Genomic DNA, 21,218 nt, shown 5'->3' with positions numbered 1-21,218 from the left:
TAGTTAATATCCATCACCGGCCGAGACTTATTAAAAACGTACGATGCAAGGTCCGTGCTACCTCTACCTTTTTTTTATCTTTTTCTTTTCTGGGGGAGTTTCTACCCAAAAGTACAATATTTCTATTCGTACGGAGTACTCCGTACAAAGTATATTCCATCTTCTTGGGGGATAGGATGTAGTACAATGGAGTTTATGTACAGTGGCTTCATCTTCATGTTTTACCAAGGTTCAGTCGAACTCCACTCAATCCTACGCTCATCTACAACGGTGCACATGCCCCCCCGTTATCACCTGCACGCGTGGCCCATATCCCAAGGGCTAGAACTCCCAGCGCAAAACTCAGGAACTAGTGTGTGTTGGTCAGCTGGGAATCATAGGCTGAAGATGATGCACTGATCTACAGGGTTTTTTTTTGGTTTTGTCTTTCGGGGAGCGAAAATCTTGGTCCCCGAGAGGGATAGGTGGTATCTTTGCTGAGAGCTTTGATGATATCCGAATGGATGATGGGAAAGTACTAGAGTACAATCAATAACTAGTTATTTAATAGGTACATATAGGAAAGGGGGTATAATAAGAGACAGATTAAAAAAAAGCAAAAATACAAAAATACAAAATAATAAAAATAACAGTGCGTAAATACCTCTCCCATCTTAGGTATCCCAAGACTAAATAACTAATCCTTAAACATGGATGATCGTTGTAAAAAGTGCGGGGTGTACTTTGTTATCTTCTCTAATATAAATACACATCTCAAACATCACAGTATATAAAAAGACCCCCATTAACCGCGTTTTCCTGGGAGGGAACACAACGGTCATCCCGCGTGGAGCCCACTCCACCCGAGCCGCCTGTTTACGGAGATATCTGCCGTCGACACGCTCATAGGCCCACAGACCATCGTTCACCGGCTCGGATCGCATGCAGGTACTAGGATGTAGCGCGCAGACTGGAAATGGGCGTACAAATGTACATCGGAGGCAGTTTCCCTCTCCCGCGCTCATACGGAGTAGATAATGAGAGAGTTATTGAGAGAGAGTGGGGGAGGTCTGTTCCCGGCCCACGCGCCAGTCCTGCACTCAGCCGACATATGTCAGGGGATTGGGCCGCCTCGTCATTCCAGTTCTGTTGTGACAAGCCAATCAGACGAGCGGGGGATTCAGCCTTGGTTGAGATATCCCAGTGGCACGTCATTGCCATCGCCTCCGCCCCCCTATAATGTACATCACTGTACATGGTGTGCTTGGAGCTTATCGACAAAGTACGAAAAGTGATGCGCTGTGCAGGTCTTTAATTTCATCCATCTGCGCGATTTTGCGCCCACATGACTGGGGATTAGAATCCTGTACAGCCTCACCTTTTGCTGCTTTTGAATTAAAAAAAAATAAAATAAAAACATTTCCCGGGGTGTGTTTCAGGGTTTATTTCTCGGGGCCGTTGCTTGTCGGGCTTGGTCGGCGGCTGATACAGCTGCAGCCGCGACAGCAGCTGAGTTGTTAGACCCCGTGCTAGCGAGATTGCTGGCATGCGCAAGGAGAAACTTGCAGCAAGTGAGCGTGTACTTGCAGGCTCGAGTCCATGTCTCATCATTCTGGTTGAAGCCCAACTTGATGCTGGCATCGCCAATACGGTCCCGCTTAATCTCATAGGGCAGCTTTAGCCCCGGTGCGGTGGCGCCGGTCTGGCCGCGACGGGGTGATATAACTGGCGCTGGCGTCTTTTCAACAAACTTCCCCAGCTGGCGGAGACACTCAAGGAACCCCACCATGCCTGAATCAAAGCGACGGTGGAGCCAAGGAAGATTGAGCGGGAGATCCCCGGACGAAAACAGGTCTAGTTGGGTCACTTTAGGTGCAGCTCCCTCGACCGGCTGACCGGATGGCTGCATGGGATATTCAATCTTGTCAATCCGCGAGTTAGACCCTAGTGGTTTGAGACGATACCCCTGGAATTGGAATCCGAGTTTCTCGGCCATCGTGGCCAGAAGTAGAGCGGTTTGCCCCCACGCAGCATTAATTTCAGGCCAGTCAACAGAAGGATTGGCCAGCCGGCCCAGCCGTAGTCCATTGATAGTACCGAAATATCCATCATGGCCAATGCAAAACGCATCATTGTAGACATTCGTCCGTTGCAGTCTCTCAAGCTGCTGGGAGTCATGATCATAACGCATATTGAGCGCATCCCGTTCACTTTGGAATTCAGTGAGCGTCAAGGCAAACGCATTGCGCGACCGCCAAAAGCTCTCCTCGTCTGCATCTAGGCGTCGCGATTCAATTTCCAAACTGGCAATCTCTGCATCTAGAGCAGCCTTTTCTTTCTCAAAGGCCTGCAGCTCTGCGAATGCGGCCCGTTCCGCTTCTAGGCTCTCATCCAACGACTTTTGTGCTGCCTGCAGCTCCTCCTCGGTCGGGATGGACCCATTCAGGTTTCGAAGAAATGAGATGTATGCATCTCGCTCCTTCGTAGACCCAGCCAAGCGTTTTTGTAATCCTTCCACAAGCAGCTCGGTGCATTCCACGCAAATAGGATGGTCGATATCGGAGCGCGCCGAGACTATCTCAAACAGCCGTGTCGTCTTCTCCACTTGATCAACAAATGACCCATCATCCGGGCCCCGGAGTTGGGCCTGTGTAGGATTTCGCTTGCTTCGGGCAGCAGAGTTACTTTTATCGATAGGTGGTGGTGGCGCAACTTGAGACTCAGTGAGCATCACGAATGACATATTGCCGCTATCAGCTCGGGGTACTGCGGGCGGGTGGTGCTGGCCTCCTGCACGCGGGGCGGGGATAGACCGTCTGTAAACTGGCGATGTAGCATTTCTAGAGGACTGGTCATACTTGTCGCGGTGTTCGGGTGGATAGGACGACCGCGTTGATGAGGAGACAGCTCCGGTATCTGACAACGTCTTTCCTGTCGAGTCTAGACCGTAGTTTGATTAGCGGGGTCGGAACGATCGCCCTGTGTAAAACTTACTGGATAATAAGTCAAAGGCAGCTGGGTTAAGTGACTCTACTGAGCCATCCAGCTTCAGCGGCGTGCGACATTTCTGGCAATACATGGTTGTTAGTTCATCCCGGGGGGACGTGGGGAGTGGAAGTCGGGGAGCTCCCAGGGAGCTTCGGGGGAACGTCATTTCAAGTTTGTTTTTGCTTTGCCGCATATTTGGCTCGCGCTTGCGCCTACACACCACACTTTTGACACTTTACTTCGACAATCAATAGATTGTTGTTAAGTCTAATTATGCATTATTTTACTACACGCTCAACGTTCGATCACTTCTAAGGCACGCGCCGATCGATTCTTATCCGGAACCATGAACGACCCGGATGATAGCATGGACCACTCTATGCAGGACAATATGGAACGACCAGCGAAGAGACCATGTCTATCATATACCCCCGACGACGACGAAGAGGTCCCTGCAGAGTTTGATCTCTCGGCCGCGCGCGCACAGAATGACTCGCGACTGAAGTCTCTCTTCGAAGGCATTTTCGCGAAATATAGCCAGGACTTTTCCGACGTTGGTGATGAGATTGATCTGCAAACTGGGGATATAGTGGTAGACAATGGGCATCTCCTGGGCATGCGGAGCGAGCACGATGCTGGTGGCCAGCCACGATCATGGCTCCCACAGGCTGACCTGGATGAGCCTGAAGATTCTGATGCAGACGATGACAACAACACGAGGGGAGAAGAGGATGAATTCTTTTCTATGGCCTCCTCTCCCGGTGCTCGTACTTCAGACGCTCCACGCGAAGAATCGCCATCTAAACAGCTACAAACAGACATGGATACCTCTTTGGATTTCGTGTTTACTTTTAAGGCATCGGGGACTGCAGGCCTCAGTCCCACAACCAAGGAAGAACATGTCTCACATCCTACCAACCCAATCCTCACCTCCAAACCGCAAGACCCAATCTGGGCTGTCCCAGACTTGCCCCCATCATTTTCAACGCCAACCATGGAGACCCGAAAATCAAACGTGGGCTTCTCTCCAGCTGCCAGATCTACGTCCCCGCCAGGGAGCGGCTCCATCTGGGCTGTGCGCAAACCCCGCAGACCGCGTACAGAAATGAAACCGAAGGCTACTCCCAGTAAGCGCCGACCAGCCGCGAAGCGCAAATATCATTCTAGCCCTGTTACGCATGACTGGTCTTTTGCGGCTATACCAGATGGAAATGAGTCGGATGATCCTTTACAGGACTATGAGCCATCGCCTACACCGTCGAAAATGAAAATTATTCGTGGGAAGCGTCGCATTCCGACCAAAGAGAACGATGGGCCATCTACGCCTTCGAAACAGCCAACTGTTGTCATCGAAGTTAATGATCGAGTTTCCGATCAAGTGGATGACCAGGTGGACGACCAAGTGGACGACCTTCCGGATGATCAAGGCGATGGTCAAGAAGGGAGCCGCGAACAGAGCCACCACGAAGATGGAGTGCCCGAAGAACAAGTCCAAGGGGCCTACAGACCAAGTGATCGACAAAACGAAGCGTTTAGCGCAGAATACAAAAATCAAGTGTCATTCCATTCTATTGCGGAAGGCAATTTGACCCCCAAGGCCACGGCTATGGCCACGGCTAGCACCCAAGCCTCATCCCCGCAGCCCATGGAAAGCACCCCAAGCAAAAGACGACCAGTGACACCCGATGAAGCAAAGCTGATCGTGTGCATGATGTACAAACAAGAAAAGAAGGTCAGTGACGTGATGTACATGTTACCAGGTCGCGAATACCAGACAGTCTGGCACTGGTTCTACAATCACTGGACCCGCCGCCTCACCAATCCACCTCCACTTTCCGCGGCCTGGTCGCGGCCTGAACTAGAAGCTCTGGCCCGACTCAGCACCCAATCGGATCTTACCTGGGGCCAGATACAAAGTCAGTTCAAGGGCCGATCACGACAAGAGATTGAGTTTGAGCTGTTACGTGCTTTTGTTGGTGAGGGATTCACCTCTTCGATTATCGAGAGCGTGGAGCAACACGCGGAGCCGGAAGAAAAGCACCCGGAAGAAGATCTGCAGGACGACGAGATAAAGGACGAGTCGGAATCTGATGCAGTCGTGGAGGAAGTCAAAGATGGCGCAGGAGATAGCGATGCTGCGTCCGAAGGCACTGCTCAGGAAGAACTGGAGCAGCTCGAAACCCAAGAGGTGGCCGGTACAACCGACAGTAAGGCGTCTGCTCCTAATGGCTTCTTGGGCATTTTTATAAACTCCTGAACATGCTGATTGAGTGTAATCAAATATACTAATAGAGGGCCAGTGATCAATGATCGATAGATCTATCCACATCCATATCCAATACCCAATGACCTCCATACCACATTCAATTAATCTATTTATTGAAAGTCTTCGTCCCGTGCATTCATAACATCCTCGAGCTTGGTGTCAACAGCGCCACCCACATCTCCAGCCTTGGCCCAGAATCGAGACAAATGTCGTGAGCCAGAGTCCGAAAGTACTGTGACAATCCGATGACCAGGGCCAAGCTTCCTTGCTGTCTTGACAGCGGCGATACCTATAATCCACCCATCAGTAAAACGCATCAGATACACTAGTCAGAGAGTTAATAAACCCACAGTTTACTGCACTACTACTCCCAACAAAGATCCCATCCTTCTCCACAAGCCACCTAGCCATAGCCAGAGCCTGCGCGTCAGTGACACGCACCGCATCATCAATCATCTCCTTCCCGGCCTCGAAATTCGCAGTGACACGATTAATCCCAATGCCCTCAACAATAGTATCAACCTGTCTCCGTCGCCTCGTGCCCTCCCTCTCCTTAACATCAAACATAACCCCGTAGACCACCCGATTAAAAAGTCCACTTCCCTGCGGATCAGCTAACACAACAGTAAGTCTAGGCAGCAACGGCTTCAAGAACCTCGCGACGCCCGAAATGGTCCCACCAGTGCCGGCGCCCGCTACAAACGCATCAATCCGGCCCCCACACTGTGCATACAGCTCTGGGCCAGTCCCTTCATAGTGGGCGCGCCAGTTAGCTTCGTTCTCGAATTGGTCGGCGAAAAAGCCCCGGCCACGGGTCATGCGTTCGTTTGCCGCGGGGAGATCGGATTGCTCATCCGCTGACGCAGAGGACATGCCCGATGAGGCCGTGTGCGTTTTTGCCAGTGCTCGTGCACGATTCACGAAGTTGGCTTTCTCCACTATAGGTGCTGGCGGAACCCGGTCCACGATTGCCCCGAGTTTCAGGAGCAAGTTGGATTTTTCAATTGCCTGGTCCGATGGCAGGCAGCTGGGTTGCATGTGCATTAGTGGTTTTGGTTATTGGGTGGGAAGGAGAGGGTGGCGTATCCGTACATGTGTGCTAAGTAGCCCTTCGCCCGGGCTAGTGTTGCTAGTGAGATGCCGGTTGATCCCGACGTTCCTTCATAGATTGTGTCGCCAGAATGGGGTGTCAAGATACCCTGTTCTTCTGCCTGGTTGGTGTCAGTGATGTTGGGCTAGTGCAGGTAAAAAAAAAAATTCATGTTGTGTATTCTGGCATACAATTTCAATCATGCTTAGTGCCACTCGGTCTTTTGAACTCTGGCCAGCGCCATTTAGAAACTGTGGGCATTGTTAGCGCATTCTTAGCTCTTTTTTTTTGAGGTGGTTGGTGTACAATGTACCAAAGCTACTTACCTCTGCCTTGCCTAGAATTTCACATCCCGTCTCATCTGACAGTGACTTGATCCGGAATAGAGGGGTGTTTCCAATGCAGCCTTCAATGCCTTCCACAATAGTGGGTGGGCCAGCTCGGGCGATGAGGCCATTTGTTGGAGATATTTTCTCTGTCGCATTATCCTCATGCTTAGGACGTGAGATTTCCTGATATGCGAGAGCCAGGCAGACACCAGCCACGAAGGCCGTGCCTATGTATGCGGTTGAATGATCTGGCATCTTCCAATGCCGTTTTATGTCTTGAAGATTGAGGTTTGGTGCATAGACGGGAGATATGAAGCTCGGACCATCGGGCTTTTTTGGTGGAAGTTAGCAGTCAGCCTGTACGGAGTACTTCTTCGACAAAAAGGAAAATTGGAAGTCAAATTAATTCAAAGAATTCCCTGAGTCAACCTGTGTTCGGCTTCAAGAACCATGTAGTCACCAAAGTTGTCGAAGAGATTGAAGGTGATGACTTTTGCCTGAGGCACGTGGTGTCCTGCCTGAGGCCAAAAAGGTTATCCAGAAACGCCGTCCTTTCCCCGGAACAACCTTGAGCTTAGCTCTGCAATCACAATGGACTCGCCAGTCCTCACCCAGCTGTTCCGACAGCTCTTCCGCCATCCAGCATGTCGATCACTAAGGCGATCGCCTTCCGTACTTGCTCGACCACAATCCCGATCATTCCTCACGCGGCGCACACCTATCAATGTCAAGCGCAAAGCGCAGGATGATATCCAGCTCTGGACAAAACGAGGCGACTACCCCAAGAATATCGATGAGGAGTATAGGACATACCCAACAGTGACAGCGAAGGAGCTACGTAGCCGCCGTGAACGGCCGCGACAGGTCAAGATGCTGACACGCGAGTTCATCGACGGTGAGTTCGGCGGCTAAATGAAGCGAGGCTAGTTCTGACATTGCGTTTCCAGACAGCCTTTACAACCCACATTACGGATACTTTTCCAAACACGCGACAATTTTCAGCCCCGGAGAGCCATTTGACTTCAATAACATCGAAGACGGACCCGCGTTCCACAAACTCCTCGGCCAACGGTACACGGAGTTCGAAGACAAGCTTGATGCAACGAACCCAGATATCGCGCGGCAGCTATGGCACACACCGACAGAGCTCTTCCGACCATACTACGGCGAGACGATTGCGCGGTATTTGGTGTCAAACTACAAGCTGACCCTATACCCATATCACGATCTGATCATCTACGAAATGGGCGCAGGAAACGGCACAATGATGTTAAACATTCTGGATTTTATCCGCGACACAGATCACGAGGTGTATCAGCGCACCAAATTCAAGATCATCGAGATCTCGCCCGCGCTCGCAGATCTACAGTACAAGAACCTGACCGACAAGCTCAGTGCCAAGGGACACCGGGACAAGGTTGAGATTGTAAATCGGTCAATCTTCGACTGGGACACCTACGTTCATTCCCCGTGTTTCTTCCTGGCTCTTGAGGTTTTCGATAACTTCTCCCATGACACCATCCGCTACAAGCAAGGCACCGAAATGCCGCAGCAGGGTGGTGTGCTGATCGATGCTGACGGCGAGTTCCACGAGTATTACAATAACCAGCTGGACCCCGTCGCATCTCGATTCCTGCGCGTGCGTCAAGCTGCCGCTCGTCGTCCTTTCCCGAGTCCGCTAGGCCCTCCACTTCTCCGCGGTCTCCGCTCTGCCGCGCCTTTCCAAAAGGAATACTCCTTGCCCGAGTACATCCCCACCCGACTGATGCAGTTCTTCGATGTTCTGAACCAGTACTTCCCAGCACACCGTCTGGTATCCAGTGACTTCAGTTCCCTGCCAGATGCCGTGCCCGGTATCAACGCACCGGTCGTGCAGACTCGATACCAGCGGCAGACTGTGCCGGTGACGACTCCTTTTGTATGTGGATATTCTCTTCGATGTGAACCTTGAACATTGCTAATTTCTGTTTTGCAGGTCCACCAAGGCTACTTCGATATTTTCTTCCCGACGGACTTCAATGTCGTCGAGGATATGTATCGTGCTGTTACCGGGAAGCTGACGCAGGTCACGAGCCACGAGGAGTTCGTGCACCGTTGGGCTTACATTGAGGATACGGAGACGCGGAATGGAGAGAATCCGCTGCTCAGCTGGTATAAGAATGCTAGCATGTTGATGACTGTGTAGATAGAGATCTATGTCAATATCACCTAACCATGCCTTGTGGGTTTGTTTATAACATGGGCTCTTTTCAATATGTGCGAATGTAATTTGGTGCTTCAACTGCATGTATTCTTAGATAATGATCTAATCCGACAAAAGCTCACTCGAGGGAACTCCCAATCAAAAGCACCCCAGACATAATGGAATTCTCATACTCATGACTCCAGAGATATTATAGTGGTCAAAGCTGAACCGTCCAGGCCATATGTATCGCAAGAAATCACGTGGAACATCACATCATGGTATGTAGCCTTAACCGAATGGGAAAATATCGTTAACATTCTGCTTACCATTTCTTGCATAGGCGATAAGCACCAGGGGTAGGCCCCGTTAGTCATAAACCATTCAAGGATATAGACTTGATTGTAGACTGAAGCGAAAGAGTACCAATAAGCTTCTTTATATTGACTTTTACTTGATTTTCATTTACTACAATGCAGAACTGTAGACGAACAAGGTAATATTCAACCTCATGTTTTGTTCAAATTCAGGAAGAGAATAGCTAATAACTATGATGAGGTCTTCTTTACTGCCGGACCCTCTTATCCCGAGGTCACATTTCTGTCATGTTTGCAAGGCTTTGAACTGGCTTGCTTTCTCCGGTGCCCTTTGAGGAGGTGGCCGATTCGGCAATCGGGGTGACACCAATGGTATTCTTACTAGACGTTAAAGTCTCGGAGTATAGAGCCAAGGGTGATAATTTCCTCTGAATCCCGTAGGATCGAGGCTGGTGGAATTTCTGCCGCTTCTTCAGAGCCACGAGCCTTTTTTGGGCGTATGGTATTGGTGCTGTCTTGATGACAGGGACCTGGACCTGGGACTATCCAATAATAATCACAATACGTGAAAGGCTGGACTCAGCACAATACAATCACTGAGGTCGGGGATTTTTTTTGTTGTCTTGTATTGTGGAAGTTGCGGAATGGGCACGGGCACTCTCTTAGTGGGTGGCCGATCTGACCACACGCCGGACATGGACGTGTGTCTGCCTATAGATATACGCAGATGAGTCATGTGCCTTGACTTCCAGATGCTCAAACTCATGCAATGGGGTCTATCTGTTGAGTGCTATTGGGACTGTGCAAAACAACCAACGGTTTGATATTGTCGAACTTTTTTTGCATGAGCAAATTGTCGGTTGCAAACATCACAAACCGCAACTTCGCACGCAAGAGGACGTTGAGGAAGCTCATCCCCTTTGATTCGGGATTTGCAGTTTGGACACTTGGTGACAAGGCATAGGTCCCTCTTCTCATGAGCCATTGGGGTCCCTGGACGCATCCGGGCCATCACACATATAAATCGTGATAGATAGGAAAGTCCTCACTAGCAGTGGGCCCCTAGACTTAGAAGATTAATATGCGAAACTAATCTCAGACGGTAGGCTCCTGACCTCGTAGGAAAAGGCCACTCAGTGCGAGTGCGATGGCCATTGTCACCATTTTCCTCGAGAAATTGGGAGACGGCCCAGAACCAATAGACAATGCTTTCCAGCGGCTTTCCCCAAGGTCGATGGTGGAGATGATGGGAGACAAATTTCACCAATTTGACGATCCTCAACTCGATGTTGACGATGTCAAAGCCCCGAAGTTCTTTCCCTGTCGCGCCCCCGAGTATTGTCTCAACAAACTGCGCACTTTGCTTTCCACAGAATCCCGACGTATGAACAACTTGCTAGTCTCTAGCCTTGCGACTTAGTTCTGCGGAATCTGAAAGATGTTGTTCGCAAGGTTGGTGATATCATCGACCCCAAGCCCCTTAAGAGCATCAAGTATCTGATCGACAGTAGTCTGCGGAAGCCCCTCCTTGTTCCTCGAGTAGACATCAATACCAGCAGGCGTGAAGAGTGTTTTATCGAAGTACGTCACAATCCACTGATTACCATCATCGATATGGCCGAACCCGAGACACTCCCAGTGCGAGCTCGCGATCATCAGCCAGCCTTTGCCGCGCCAATCCCAGGAGCCGGGATTACCTGAAGTTGGGGTATCCACGCCATGGACGGATTTAATTTTTTCGGAGTCAATGGACTGGTATTGTACCAAATCGTCGATCTTTTGTACTTCGGTAGAATCTGCGGGGAGGAGCTTGTAGGTGATGTTGACGTTCCGCTTGCCTTTCCACAGAGGGAGGCTGGAGTGGGTTACGTGCCACGTCCCGATTATGAAGTCGGTTAGTGGGGCAGAATTAGCTCCTAACTTAGCATGGACTTTTGGGAGTCCGATGGAGATAGATGACATTATTTTTTGGGTGTGAGTTGGGTTTATGAGGGTGTTGAGGAGGGTGAAAGCTGGGGGGGCCGATCGCTACCTAAAGTAGTGTTATCGTCAATGTACCAAACCCTAAAATTATAGACAAATGGGAATCGAAAATCGATCAAATAGACGGGTAAAGGTTGCAAATACACAAAATCATTGGAATAGTAGAGTCGAATGGACAGACCTTGATAACAGCACGGTTTCCCAAGGTTGATGGATATCAAGTAAAAGCCAACCAGCACTTCATATTGATGATGCTCATGGATGTTGCAATAGTGGAGTCCTTGTCACCTCCAAACAACCTTGGAATCAGTTGACGTGATTAGCTAATGCTAGCAAAGTAAATCAAACATCGATTCATTCGAGCGGACGAGTAACAGGATAGTGGCAATACAAAACGGTAGACATATATCTCACTTTCATAAGCCTCCCTCATGTAATTGCTTTCAACTGAATTCTTACTTGGCACAGGCAAGCAGCTCAGCATTTCGAATCCATAGAAATCTGGGTGTGATGGGGCCAGGTTGGAGTCATGCCGATGGAGTTGTTGTGTATACAAGTCGGCCGAGAAAACGCAGTGTGACCAAACACAGGTTGGGAAAATGCTGAACGAGCGAATGCTGACTGGGTGAATGCCGACTGGGTGAAGGTGGGCTTTGTAGGAGCCAATGTTTGATCGCGGTCCAGTTGGAATGCGTTGGACTCTATCCAATAGTGAGGTATCCGGAGCAAGAGAAGCCTTTCTCTCAGCAGCAAGGATAATGGTCGTCATATTCACGTTGTTCAGGATGATACGTGAATGATTAGGAACACCTGCCTTGCGGTGAAGCCCATGGAGGGTTATGTCAAGTTTGCAGAGGATTGCTGCGTTCAGAGAGGTGGGTGTACAGGTTGGTGCAAGATCAATCACAGGCACGGTGATATTTAGATTTTGGATTGTAGTTTGCAATCCACACTGTTCCTGTCGCCACATGTGGTTGGGGATGAACAGTCGACAGTGCCGTCAAGAATGGCCAATGTCCGTGCATTTTCTACAAAATGCCGTGCAAACCCCAAAATTTCTTTTATCGCAGCGATGGCAACGGGGACGACAGTTTCCCAGGTGTGATCTGGCCCCACAAGCTAGAAAGAAGGGCGGAGGCCTGTGCCTTGAGTTGTGGTCCTCGTTTTCAAATTCATTAATCCTGGCATGTTTTCTCGCAGTCCTGCAGGTTTACCTCATTAGCAGATAACCTTGGATGGGAGTTTGGATGTACTTGACTTACGTGAATTCCATGGTGACTGCGTTGGAGGAGAGAGAAAGAAAAGAGAGGGGGGGAAGGCACGAGGAGGTTCAAGTGGTTGGGTAGCCCTAACAAGGAAGGAGCAACTCTGTCACATGTAGGTCAAGTCAAACGGGAAGGCCCTCATTCCCCATATAAAAGAGAATCGGAAGGAAGTGAAGCGCGAAAATGATACGAAAGAATTCATTTAGTTTGGATAAAGTGAGCTCGCTTTAATGCGATAAATGATCGAAGGTTATACATACAAAAGTCTCTTATACAAAGTATGCTTTATTTTTTACATTCGTATACACCTTAAAAGAAGACATCCAAAGAGATCACCAAAAAGACATGATAAGGCCGCATAAGCGAACTATTCTTATACTAGTAAAGCAAGTCGGATGTCAAGTGTGAGATGTGTGTGACCTGCTTAGACTTCCACAAAGCCCAACTTCGTGCCTAAAGTCCGGGCTCGACCCGGACCCCGGCTCGAAGGCGGGGGGGAGCTTATCGGGCCCTCCCTAGACTCGAAATTATATAAAGCTATAGTCTTAGCTAGACTTCGGCAGAACCCATTTTAGGTCGGAACCTCTGACACAAAACCCAATAAGCTAAACCTAATAACCTAATAACGACCCATTTGAGCCCAATTTGGTTGGGTTAGGTCCGGGTTAGAGTGGGTTGTGCCGAAGTCTAGTCCTAAAATTAGTTAGAGTTTATATTATTATAATTTAGTACGTAGTAGACTTCCGCAAAACTCGAAAAACCCGAAAACCGACCCGACCTTGCCCTCAAAAGGCTCGGGTTTCGTCGAGCCTGACCTCAGGCCCAAAGCTGGGCTTTATGGAAGTCTAATCCCGGTACTAAAAACATATATATTGCTTAATTAGTGATCCGTACAGATTAGAAAAAGAGCGGATTTTGTCAATTTAGTTACAGAATTCATATATGTCATTTTTACCATATATTATCGTACTCGTCTATTTCTGTCAGATTTTAATATACCTGCTTTTCTTTTAAAAGATTCGCTTTACCAATTGAGCTTCTCAAGCTTCTCAAGCTTTGAACATGAAGATTATCCTGTATCCTGGAAAGAACGAAAAACATAAATATATAGTTTTTCAATGTTCGAAGAAGAGCAACAATTAAAAATGTTAAGTGACGACACAGGTGAAAGGGAGATTTTAGTCTATTCTGTGTCCAGGTTATCACTAGAACGATGCTGCATGTATTAAAGACTAAAATTTCCATTCCTGAGATACAAGATCACGTAAATCCTGGCAGATGTCTGCGTGATTCTCAAGAGCCGCAAAGTGACCGCCATCATCGTGTTCTCAAATTTCATGTTAGAAAATTGACCGAAGTGATAGAAATCATAGCTTACCTCGGTAGAAAACCAAATTCCCTGTCCGTTCTACTGCACGTTTGGATGACGGCTCTGTGTCCCAAAAGAAAGAACTGTACCCGAAAGGGACTTTCACTTGATTTTCAGGCCGAAGGCTGTATTGAGCAAAGTTTTCGTGACGCTCATTTTCGTAATAACAAAGCATTGATGGCATGATACAATCAGTAAAATAGTACAGCGAGGCTGTTGTGAGGATTGCTTGCGTCCAGGAAGGACATTTCTGCTTCTGAGGATCGGCTGCTTCTATGTATTTCTCTCCAACCCACATCAGAATGCCAACAGGGTTATCATTCAACGCAATTCCGATAGTGTGTGGCTGACAACAAGCATAGTTTTAGCAACGGGAGCGACAGGGGCCCAACAGTGGAACAACAGAATTCTGCTTACCCGAGTGCGCATGCAGATCGCATACCCGAGATGATTTTCTAAAAAATCACCAACTCTATGGGAAACCTCAGCCTCCCTTGAAGTAGGCTCAATTCGATCTGGGAGAGCACTAGGGCAAAAGTTCAAATGTAGCAATTTGCAAGACTCCGTATAAGTCGCACCGAGCTCACGCCCCACGAAACTTCCCCAGTCTCCGCACTGGACCATGTATTTGTAATATCCAAGCCTCTTCATGATTTGGTCGAATATACGTGCGGTATCTTTCAGAGTCCATCCAGCTCGAGGCGGCCTATCAGACCAGCAAAACCCTGGCAAGCTTGGCACCACAACGTGGAAGGCCTGTTCTTTAGGATCGGTCGGGTGCGAAAGTGGGCCCCATACTCTGCTGAATTCGTAGAAAGATCCAGGCCATCCGTGAATGAGGAGCAACGGTATCGCATCATTCTTCTCAGCACGAGCATGAAGGAAATGAATGTTGATACCTTCAACATTTGTCCGATAGTGGGGATATTCATTGATTGATTTCTGAACTTGGAACCAATCAAAGTCATGAATCCATGAATGTACAAGTCCACTTGCCCATCCATAAGAGGGACCTTTGATCAGAGTCAGCTGTGCGATAACAGGTGTGTCCCAGAGCTGAGATAGAAGTCTTACCATATCGATCGCCCGCACCGGTGACGATTTCGCGCCCAGGAAGCCTCGTATCTTCCAATTTCCTCCTCAGCCGATCGACTTCATTTTCCGAAACCTCGATTTTGAACGGATGCACACACGAACCCGACATTCTAAGGTGTAAAGATCTTGAGAATTTGACTGCCCTGGAGAAAAATGAAGTAAATGTAAGCCGGGGAGTAGTTTATACTGCTCCTCACGTGCGTTGAAGACTGACGAGCCAAAGAAGGTATCTTTTGATTCATGCCCCTCATTCGGAGATGGCGCTAGGAACTGGTGAGCTGATTCCAGGGTTTGAAATGGCTTGTGATGACCAGATACGCCAATTTGCGATTGTAGCCAGTAGCGGTGTACAGATCGAGAATGAAAACATTTACTACATCATAACTGGGGAATCTCGGAATACATTGTGATTGGCTCTCCGGAGATCATTTCGGTCTGTAAGCGAGTGGGCCACATATTTCGAGTCAGTTGTGAGCATGGCAAAGGCATCTTGACTTGTCTATACGACGGCAGTCGACATGTGCTTTTTTTGACACCATGGCTGTTGCTTTGGCCCCATGATAGGTTTTCGTAAAGCCAGGGAATAATGGAACGCGTGTCCCCACCACAAGGCCTTTACCCTTGTGAAGAGTGACACTTCCACTCCATGGCATCCACCATCAAGAGCGCCAGTGGCCACCCATTGCGGATGAGAAAGGTCTCACGATGGCTTGGAAAATAAGTACGAGGGAAAAAAAGTATTCCCAGTGTTTGGTCTCTACCTGCAATCTGTAAACGAAAGGTCTGGGTCAGTGTAGTGGCTATTCTTACCATTTTCGGCAGCATAATGCCGCAGTATGATCTGCTTGCGTTAAAGATTCTGTCACATTTCAATGCGGGTTACGATATTAAAATATTGATTTATCCATCATTTCCAGTGAGTAGTCACTGGAGAATAGCGGAATCAGAACTAGTGTGTTTGGAACTAGGGTTCGGAAGTAAAAGTCTCAGATCGCTGAGTTGAATTTGACTTCCAATATCACTGTATTGTTGCAGCAAATAGAATTTCGGCTTTTACAAAATTCATAGGACTTTTCTTGCGGACAAATTTTGACCATGCACTAAGTAGTCCATTGTGAAGTTGATTCTTGGCGATTGTGGCAAGCATATGCTCGACGGCGACCGGACAGCAATTTCCGCGGTGAGTATTTCCATCAAGGATCTGACTAAGTAGTGTAGGGGGAGCTTTCTTTAAATTACATAATGTTACAGGATAGAGCAGGTGAGACTTTTCCGGCCTGTATCATAACGCTTGTCTTATAGTACATTGGTATGTAGGACCGTTGTATGTAGGACCTCGAAGATATTATTGAGAAACGCGCTTTTAGAACTCTCTTATCCATTTATAAGGATAAATATTTATGGATGTCTAGTACAAAATGCGCTAGCTTATTGTTATTGATTGTGGAGCTAAATCGACTTATATATCTCTAGGTATAATGTTCACGAGAGTTCCTCCCCTCGCTATTTTACTATTACAGAACTCTCAGTCACGAAAGACAGGGCCTATATATTTAGTAAGCTAGTTACGTATATAGGCGAGCTACGAGACCTATTAGATTTCAATAGTTTAAATGAACGTAAATCAACCAAAACCAAGTTACATTCAAATATAAGCTATTCAATCAGTTTTGGGCAATACTTTCTCTTATGCTCCTGCTCATTGCACTCAGAGCATGTGGATGGAGCTTGACGTCGCAAACCTTGACCTTGTAATTGACCGGTTCAGGTATGATATAGCGCTTTGGCATAATTGTTCAAAGTCAGCTACGCAAAATACGCTGTCTTCATCGAGTCTCTTTTTATCTTTTTCTTATTTTGCCAACATGCAAATTATGGTATTCTCGTGCAAGAATATTTGCCTTTTGCATCATGAGTTCGCAACCTTACTAAGATGATTGAAAGCACGATTTGATGGACTGGGTGGGCGTATGCAACTGTCCAAACATTGCTTCATTTTATAATAACAATAAAAAAAACAAAGACGAAGAGCAGATGTGTAAGTGTTTAACCACTTGCATCGCATTACAATAAAAATTTCTGGCCCCAAACGCTTTCAATAAGGCCTTGCTCCACCTACACACCACTTTTCCGAACTCACCCCTGTATTATAGACGAGACAGCTCTTCATATTGCGTGCTACGGAGTAGAGCGTTCGGTCGGAGGGATCTTTAACTTCAGCATCCTTCTGGCACTCAGCTTTCGACTTTTGCACTACCAAGTAGTACTCTGGGTGTGATTTCTACCAGTAGACCAGCCGAAAATTGAAGGGTTTTATACTGTAAGTGAGTGATGGAGCTCTTCGATGTATTTGGATAGAATTGAAGTCTTTGAAACGAATAATAATAGATGAGGTGAAAATGATTTGAAATGAGCTTACAATCTCGATTATAAGACTCGCCATATACAAAGAAGAGAAGATAATATTCATTGTAACAGCTAACTTTCTACTCAGGTCTGGAGTACTCAAAATCATTGCCACTCGCCATCAGCTGACTACGTAGTCCAATGAATCTTAAAAAAGTCTCGACAATCTCGAGCAATGATATCAGGACATTCCAGAGCAGCGAAATGACCTCCATCGTCATTCTCTTCGGATTTGGTCAGCTATTGAGTTACTCAGAGAAGGTTCGATCTAAAGCGATTGACATACCATTATAGAAAACCAGATTTCCTGTAAGTTTGGCAGAGCGCTTATTACCAGGCCGGCTGTCGTAAAGAAATGAGGTGTACGCCATAGGAACCTTCACGAGGTTCTCTTCTATCATAAACAGTTTCGCAAATTCGGCATGTTTAGGATTTTCATAGTAGGGAAGCATGGAAGGCATGATACATCCACTGAAATAGTACAGAGAGACTTGGGTGAGGATAATCTTATCCCATGCGGGATCAGATCTGCGTGCCGGACTCACAAGCTCATAATACTTTTCGCCAACCCAAGAGAGTATTCCCATCGGATTATCGTGAAAGCCATAGCCCACAGTATGCGGGCGGGTGCGCATACACACGGCGTATCCAAGATGATCATCCAGCCAGTCCTGGGATCGTTCATGTCTCTTTTTTTCGCTCTCGCTTTCGGGCATGAAATCTTCAGTAGCAGGCGAAAAGTTCAGATGGATAGCTCGGCAGCGCGGATACTTAGACCCCAGCTCTCGGGCGACAAAAGATCCCCAATCACCCGCCTGAACAACATAAGAATCATATCCTAGACCAGCCATCAACTTATCAAATAGCCGGCCATTGTCTTGCATAGTCCAGCCACGCTTAGGAGGATTAGATGACCAGCAAAAGCCAGGAAGACTAGGCACGACGACGTGGAAAGCAGGATCTGACTCGGACTGGGGAGCCGCCAGATTGTCAACTAGTCGGTCGAATTCGTAGAAGGATCCAGGCCAGCCATGGATCAAGATGATGGGAATTGCGTCCGTGCGCATAGACCGGGTATGCGTGAAGTGAATTTTGAGATCGTATTCATTATCAGGAATAGTTGCAATGGCGTGCTGATGACGATTGAGGTGCTTTTGCACGACGAACCAGTCAAAGTCGTTCACCCATTTGTTGTATAGCCTTTGAAACCATTCGGCGGGCGGTCCTAGACAGTTTCTGATTAGTACACTCAGTATGATTATGGCCTTCTTGACATATACATGTTTCGTACCGTAGGCATCCCCGGCGCCAGCGACAATCTCGTGTTCGGGGAGGCGAGTGTCGACCAGCTTACGCTTGAGCCGTGCAACCTCACTCTCTGATATCTGAATCGTGAACGGATCAATTTCGATAGGATGCATTTTTGAACGTGCTTGTTTTCCTTCTGATCAATGAGAGTATCGGCTGCAGATAAGAATTGATGTCAAATAGAGTAGAATCGCCGTACCATTTGACCCTGAATTATGGGATAGATTCTAATATTGTGAGCCAATGGGATTCGGGAGCGAAGTTTTAGCGAGTTTTCCGAGGAACCTCCACTCAAGGCTGTAACTAGTATTTTGGTCAATAAGGTGGCTGGTCGGTCATCGGCGCAGGCACGTGTTGAGGTGGATCAGTCGGCGAGTCAAAAAGGTGAATGTACTCTCCACCTATTTGTACGCACTACCAAGGTAATGCCAAATAAGAGGCAGGAATCGATTAGAATTCCAGAGTTTAAGGTTCAACTGTTTCTTTTCTATTAGTCATTCTGCCTTACGTGGACTTCCCGCGCTGTCCAGTACCGCCTGCACCTCTTGGATTCGTTTCTCTCTCCATGGTGACTGAAACCCCCTGTCAATGAAAGTCATGAATTTTACATGCCAACCCGCATAACTTGAAATCTTCCGGGTTTTTGTGGTCTACGACTCAATTTGGTGATAGTGTTCAGCGCCCATATCAATCTTCTATTTGGCTTTTTTCTACCCTGAGGTTGCGAAAGGAAGAAATATATCTGACAGAAATAGACGAGTACAACAATTGTATATAGACTTCGGCATAACCCACTCTAACCCGGACCTAACCCAACCCAACCCAACCTAAAATAGGTCTATTACTTCGACCTAACGATAGGTTTTAGGTTATGTTACCAGCCAGTTCTTTCTACAAAAAGAGTGCATTCAACGAAAATACTAAGTATGAAAAGAGAAAGAAACCTACGAGACAGGATCCTTTGTGGGTTCCTCTCATAGGCAAACAATCAAACAATACCGTAACGGATAAAGATCCTTACAATTTGGAAACAGAATTGCTACGTGACTCTACCGATAGGGTCACGGGAGTAGAGTACTGATTCGTTACTAACCCTATATAATCAAAGCGGGGTATAGTGATAGATAATATAGGACTCCCCTAGGTCCTGTTTTGCTCTGATAAGAATTAGTCTTATTATGTTGAGACAATACAGTCTGTTCCTCTCTCCTACTATCGTATCTTACCCGGTTGACAGGCCGTACACCTGAAACCAGTATACCTTTACACGTTCTATAGTAAGGGTCTTAAAGATCTCTTATATCTTTTAACTAAATAATCCTCTGCGCCACTGGCAAAAGACTAGAATTCTAAGATGAATCTTAGAACCGCGCTCACTATATAAGGACATAGTCCGTCACACGTGGACGGGCGGTGGGCACCTCCTAGGTGCTTATGGACGGGCGATGTCCTAGTCTACCCTAATCAGATCTCTATTATATATCCTTCCCGTAGACCGATAAATGCTATCAGTGAGATAAATATAGTTTATCATGCTATCTAGTGTTCGTAATACAGTAGCCTTATCAGTATCTGGAGTATACGTAGGGGGAAGCTTATAATATAGATATATGTAATGTTCATATATGGTGTCAAGTTTTATTCATCTAAGGCTAGTACGTAGTATTTGATTCTATATAGAACTTACCTTCATGACCAGTAGAGTTGCCGAGTATTAACCTTATGGCTTTATTGTATCATACGTGATAGACCTTGAAATAAGGATCTTTTTAATGATATATCAAAGTCGTACTTAGAGGACCGGTATAGACTCTTTACTGGTCATATATTTGTGTGGCAACTAGGAATTCAAATCACGTATGCAAATTCGACGTCATAAAGTATGTGGTTCAGCGGAATTGACATGTTATTTATTCGCAAGAGGATGTGCTGCAATATGTTTCATTCAAGCAGGCTTAACTGTTTACCGAAGTCCGGTGAATTGTCTTTAGAAGCTGGTCAAATGTTTATCAACAATGGGTCAACTTTTCACCAAAGCAGGCTCACCACTTGTCACCATCCACAAACTATCGATCACCGCATTTACACGGTCACTGTCAACACCGACCTCAACAGCCATCTCAATACTCCTGACCTGTGATACAAATGTGAAAAACGCTTGCTTGCCCGAGTCTGGTGATCTTTGTTCAAACCGGCAAGTCTCTTCATGTGTTCTTACATTCTGTGAAATCACGTTTTGGACAAGATGCTAATATGCACGACGGAATCTGCAACAGCAAGACTCAGGGTTTTGGTTCTACTTTATGATATCGTGGAGTGAAAGCAGGGTCCAGAATGCGCTTTCACGGCCCTGCTATCGGCCTCTTCGCTCGTGGCCCGGGCCTACATAGATGATATATTGATGGCAGTGCAGAGCTTGGCTTCTTCAATTTGCAAAGCGAGAATTGAATACTGGTCCCTAGCACAGCGAACAGGTGCCTGCACAGGCTATATAGTTGAAACAAGACTGGTGGCCAGACAGCTTATCCAACGGAGCACATACTGATAACACAGGGCTCATGGCTGCATAGAAACACAAGCATTATACATTTGCTAAGGCTCGTCAATGCATGGAAGGACATGATCTTTTCGCTCGCTGGGA

At 47.2% G+C, this 21,218-nt stretch overlaps 8 protein-coding genes across 8 annotated transcripts; 2 read left to right on the top strand and 6 right to left on the bottom strand.

The window, feature by feature from the left end:
• Positions 1–1,414: 1,414 nt before the first annotated feature.
• Positions 1,415–3,058, bottom strand: N7487_009445 (beclin 1; the record flags this gene model as incomplete). Its single annotated transcript, XM_056877175.1, has 2 exons — positions 1,415–2,919; positions 2,974–3,058. The coding sequence occupies 2 exons, from the start codon at positions 3,056–3,058 to the stop codon at positions 1,415–1,417; spliced, it is 1,590 nt and encodes a 529-aa protein (XP_056725755.1).
• Positions 3,059–3,313: 255 nt separating this feature from the next.
• On the top strand, positions 3,314–5,224 carry N7487_009444 (Myb-like DNA-binding domain protein; the record flags this gene model as incomplete). Its single annotated transcript, XM_056877174.1, has 1 exon — positions 3,314–5,224. One exon carries the CDS (start codon positions 3,314–3,316, stop codon positions 5,222–5,224), a length of 1,911 nt encoding a protein of 636 aa, XP_056725754.1.
• A 119-nt stretch (positions 5,225–5,343) lies between these two features.
• N7487_009443 (putative cysteine synthase) lies at positions 5,344–6,907 on the bottom strand (the record flags this gene model as incomplete). The annotated part of the gene is made up of 5 exons (XM_056877173.1): positions 5,344–5,522; positions 5,584–6,260; positions 6,326–6,444; positions 6,515–6,574; positions 6,650–6,907. 5 exons carry the CDS (start codon positions 6,905–6,907, stop codon positions 5,344–5,346), a joined length of 1,293 nt encoding a protein of 430 aa, XP_056725753.1.
• Positions 6,908–7,243: 336 nt separating this feature from the next.
• N7487_009442 (class I SAM-dependent methyltransferase) lies at positions 7,244–8,837 on the top strand (the record flags this gene model as incomplete). The annotated part of the gene is made up of 3 exons (XM_056877172.1): positions 7,244–7,547; positions 7,600–8,570; positions 8,628–8,837. The coding sequence occupies 3 exons, from the start codon at positions 7,244–7,246 to the stop codon at positions 8,835–8,837; spliced, it is 1,485 nt and encodes a 494-aa protein (XP_056725752.1).
• Positions 8,838–10,567: 1,730 nt separating this feature from the next.
• Positions 10,568–11,113, bottom strand: N7487_009441 (uncharacterized protein; the record flags this gene model as incomplete). Its single annotated transcript, XM_056877171.1, has 1 exon — positions 10,568–11,113. The coding sequence occupies one exon, from the start codon at positions 11,111–11,113 to the stop codon at positions 10,568–10,570; it is 546 nt and encodes a 181-aa protein (XP_056725751.1).
• A 340-nt stretch (positions 11,114–11,453) lies between these two features.
• Positions 11,454–12,104, bottom strand: N7487_009440 (uncharacterized protein; the record flags this gene model as incomplete). The annotated part of the gene is made up of 1 exon (XM_056877170.1): positions 11,454–12,104. The coding sequence occupies one exon, from the start codon at positions 12,102–12,104 to the stop codon at positions 11,454–11,456; it is 651 nt and encodes a 216-aa protein (XP_056725750.1).
• Positions 12,105–13,631: 1,527 nt separating this feature from the next.
• Positions 13,632–14,972, bottom strand: N7487_009439 (epoxide hydrolase family protein; the record flags this gene model as incomplete). The annotated part of the gene is made up of 4 exons (XM_056877169.1): positions 13,632–13,726; positions 13,778–14,114; positions 14,186–14,781; positions 14,843–14,972. 4 exons carry the CDS (start codon positions 14,970–14,972, stop codon positions 13,632–13,634), a joined length of 1,158 nt encoding a protein of 385 aa, XP_056725749.1.
• Positions 14,973–17,398: 2,426 nt separating this feature from the next.
• Positions 17,399–18,690, bottom strand: N7487_009438 (epoxide hydrolase family protein; the record flags this gene model as incomplete). The annotated part of the gene is made up of 3 exons (XM_056877168.1): positions 17,399–17,493; positions 17,556–18,494; positions 18,561–18,690. The coding sequence occupies 3 exons, from the start codon at positions 18,688–18,690 to the stop codon at positions 17,399–17,401; spliced, it is 1,164 nt and encodes a 387-aa protein (XP_056725748.1).
• Positions 18,691–21,218: the final 2,528 nt, after the last annotated feature.

This window comes from Penicillium crustosum, assembly GCF_028827405.1.
Source record: "Penicillium crustosum strain IBT 35664 chromosome Unknown utg000004l_segment0_segment0, whole genome shotgun sequence".
Taxonomy (NCBI): Eukaryota; Fungi; Ascomycota; class Eurotiomycetes; order Eurotiales; family Aspergillaceae; genus Penicillium; species Penicillium crustosum.
Note: the sequence above shows the minus strand (reverse complement) of the source record. Positions and strands in the feature narration are given on the sequence as shown.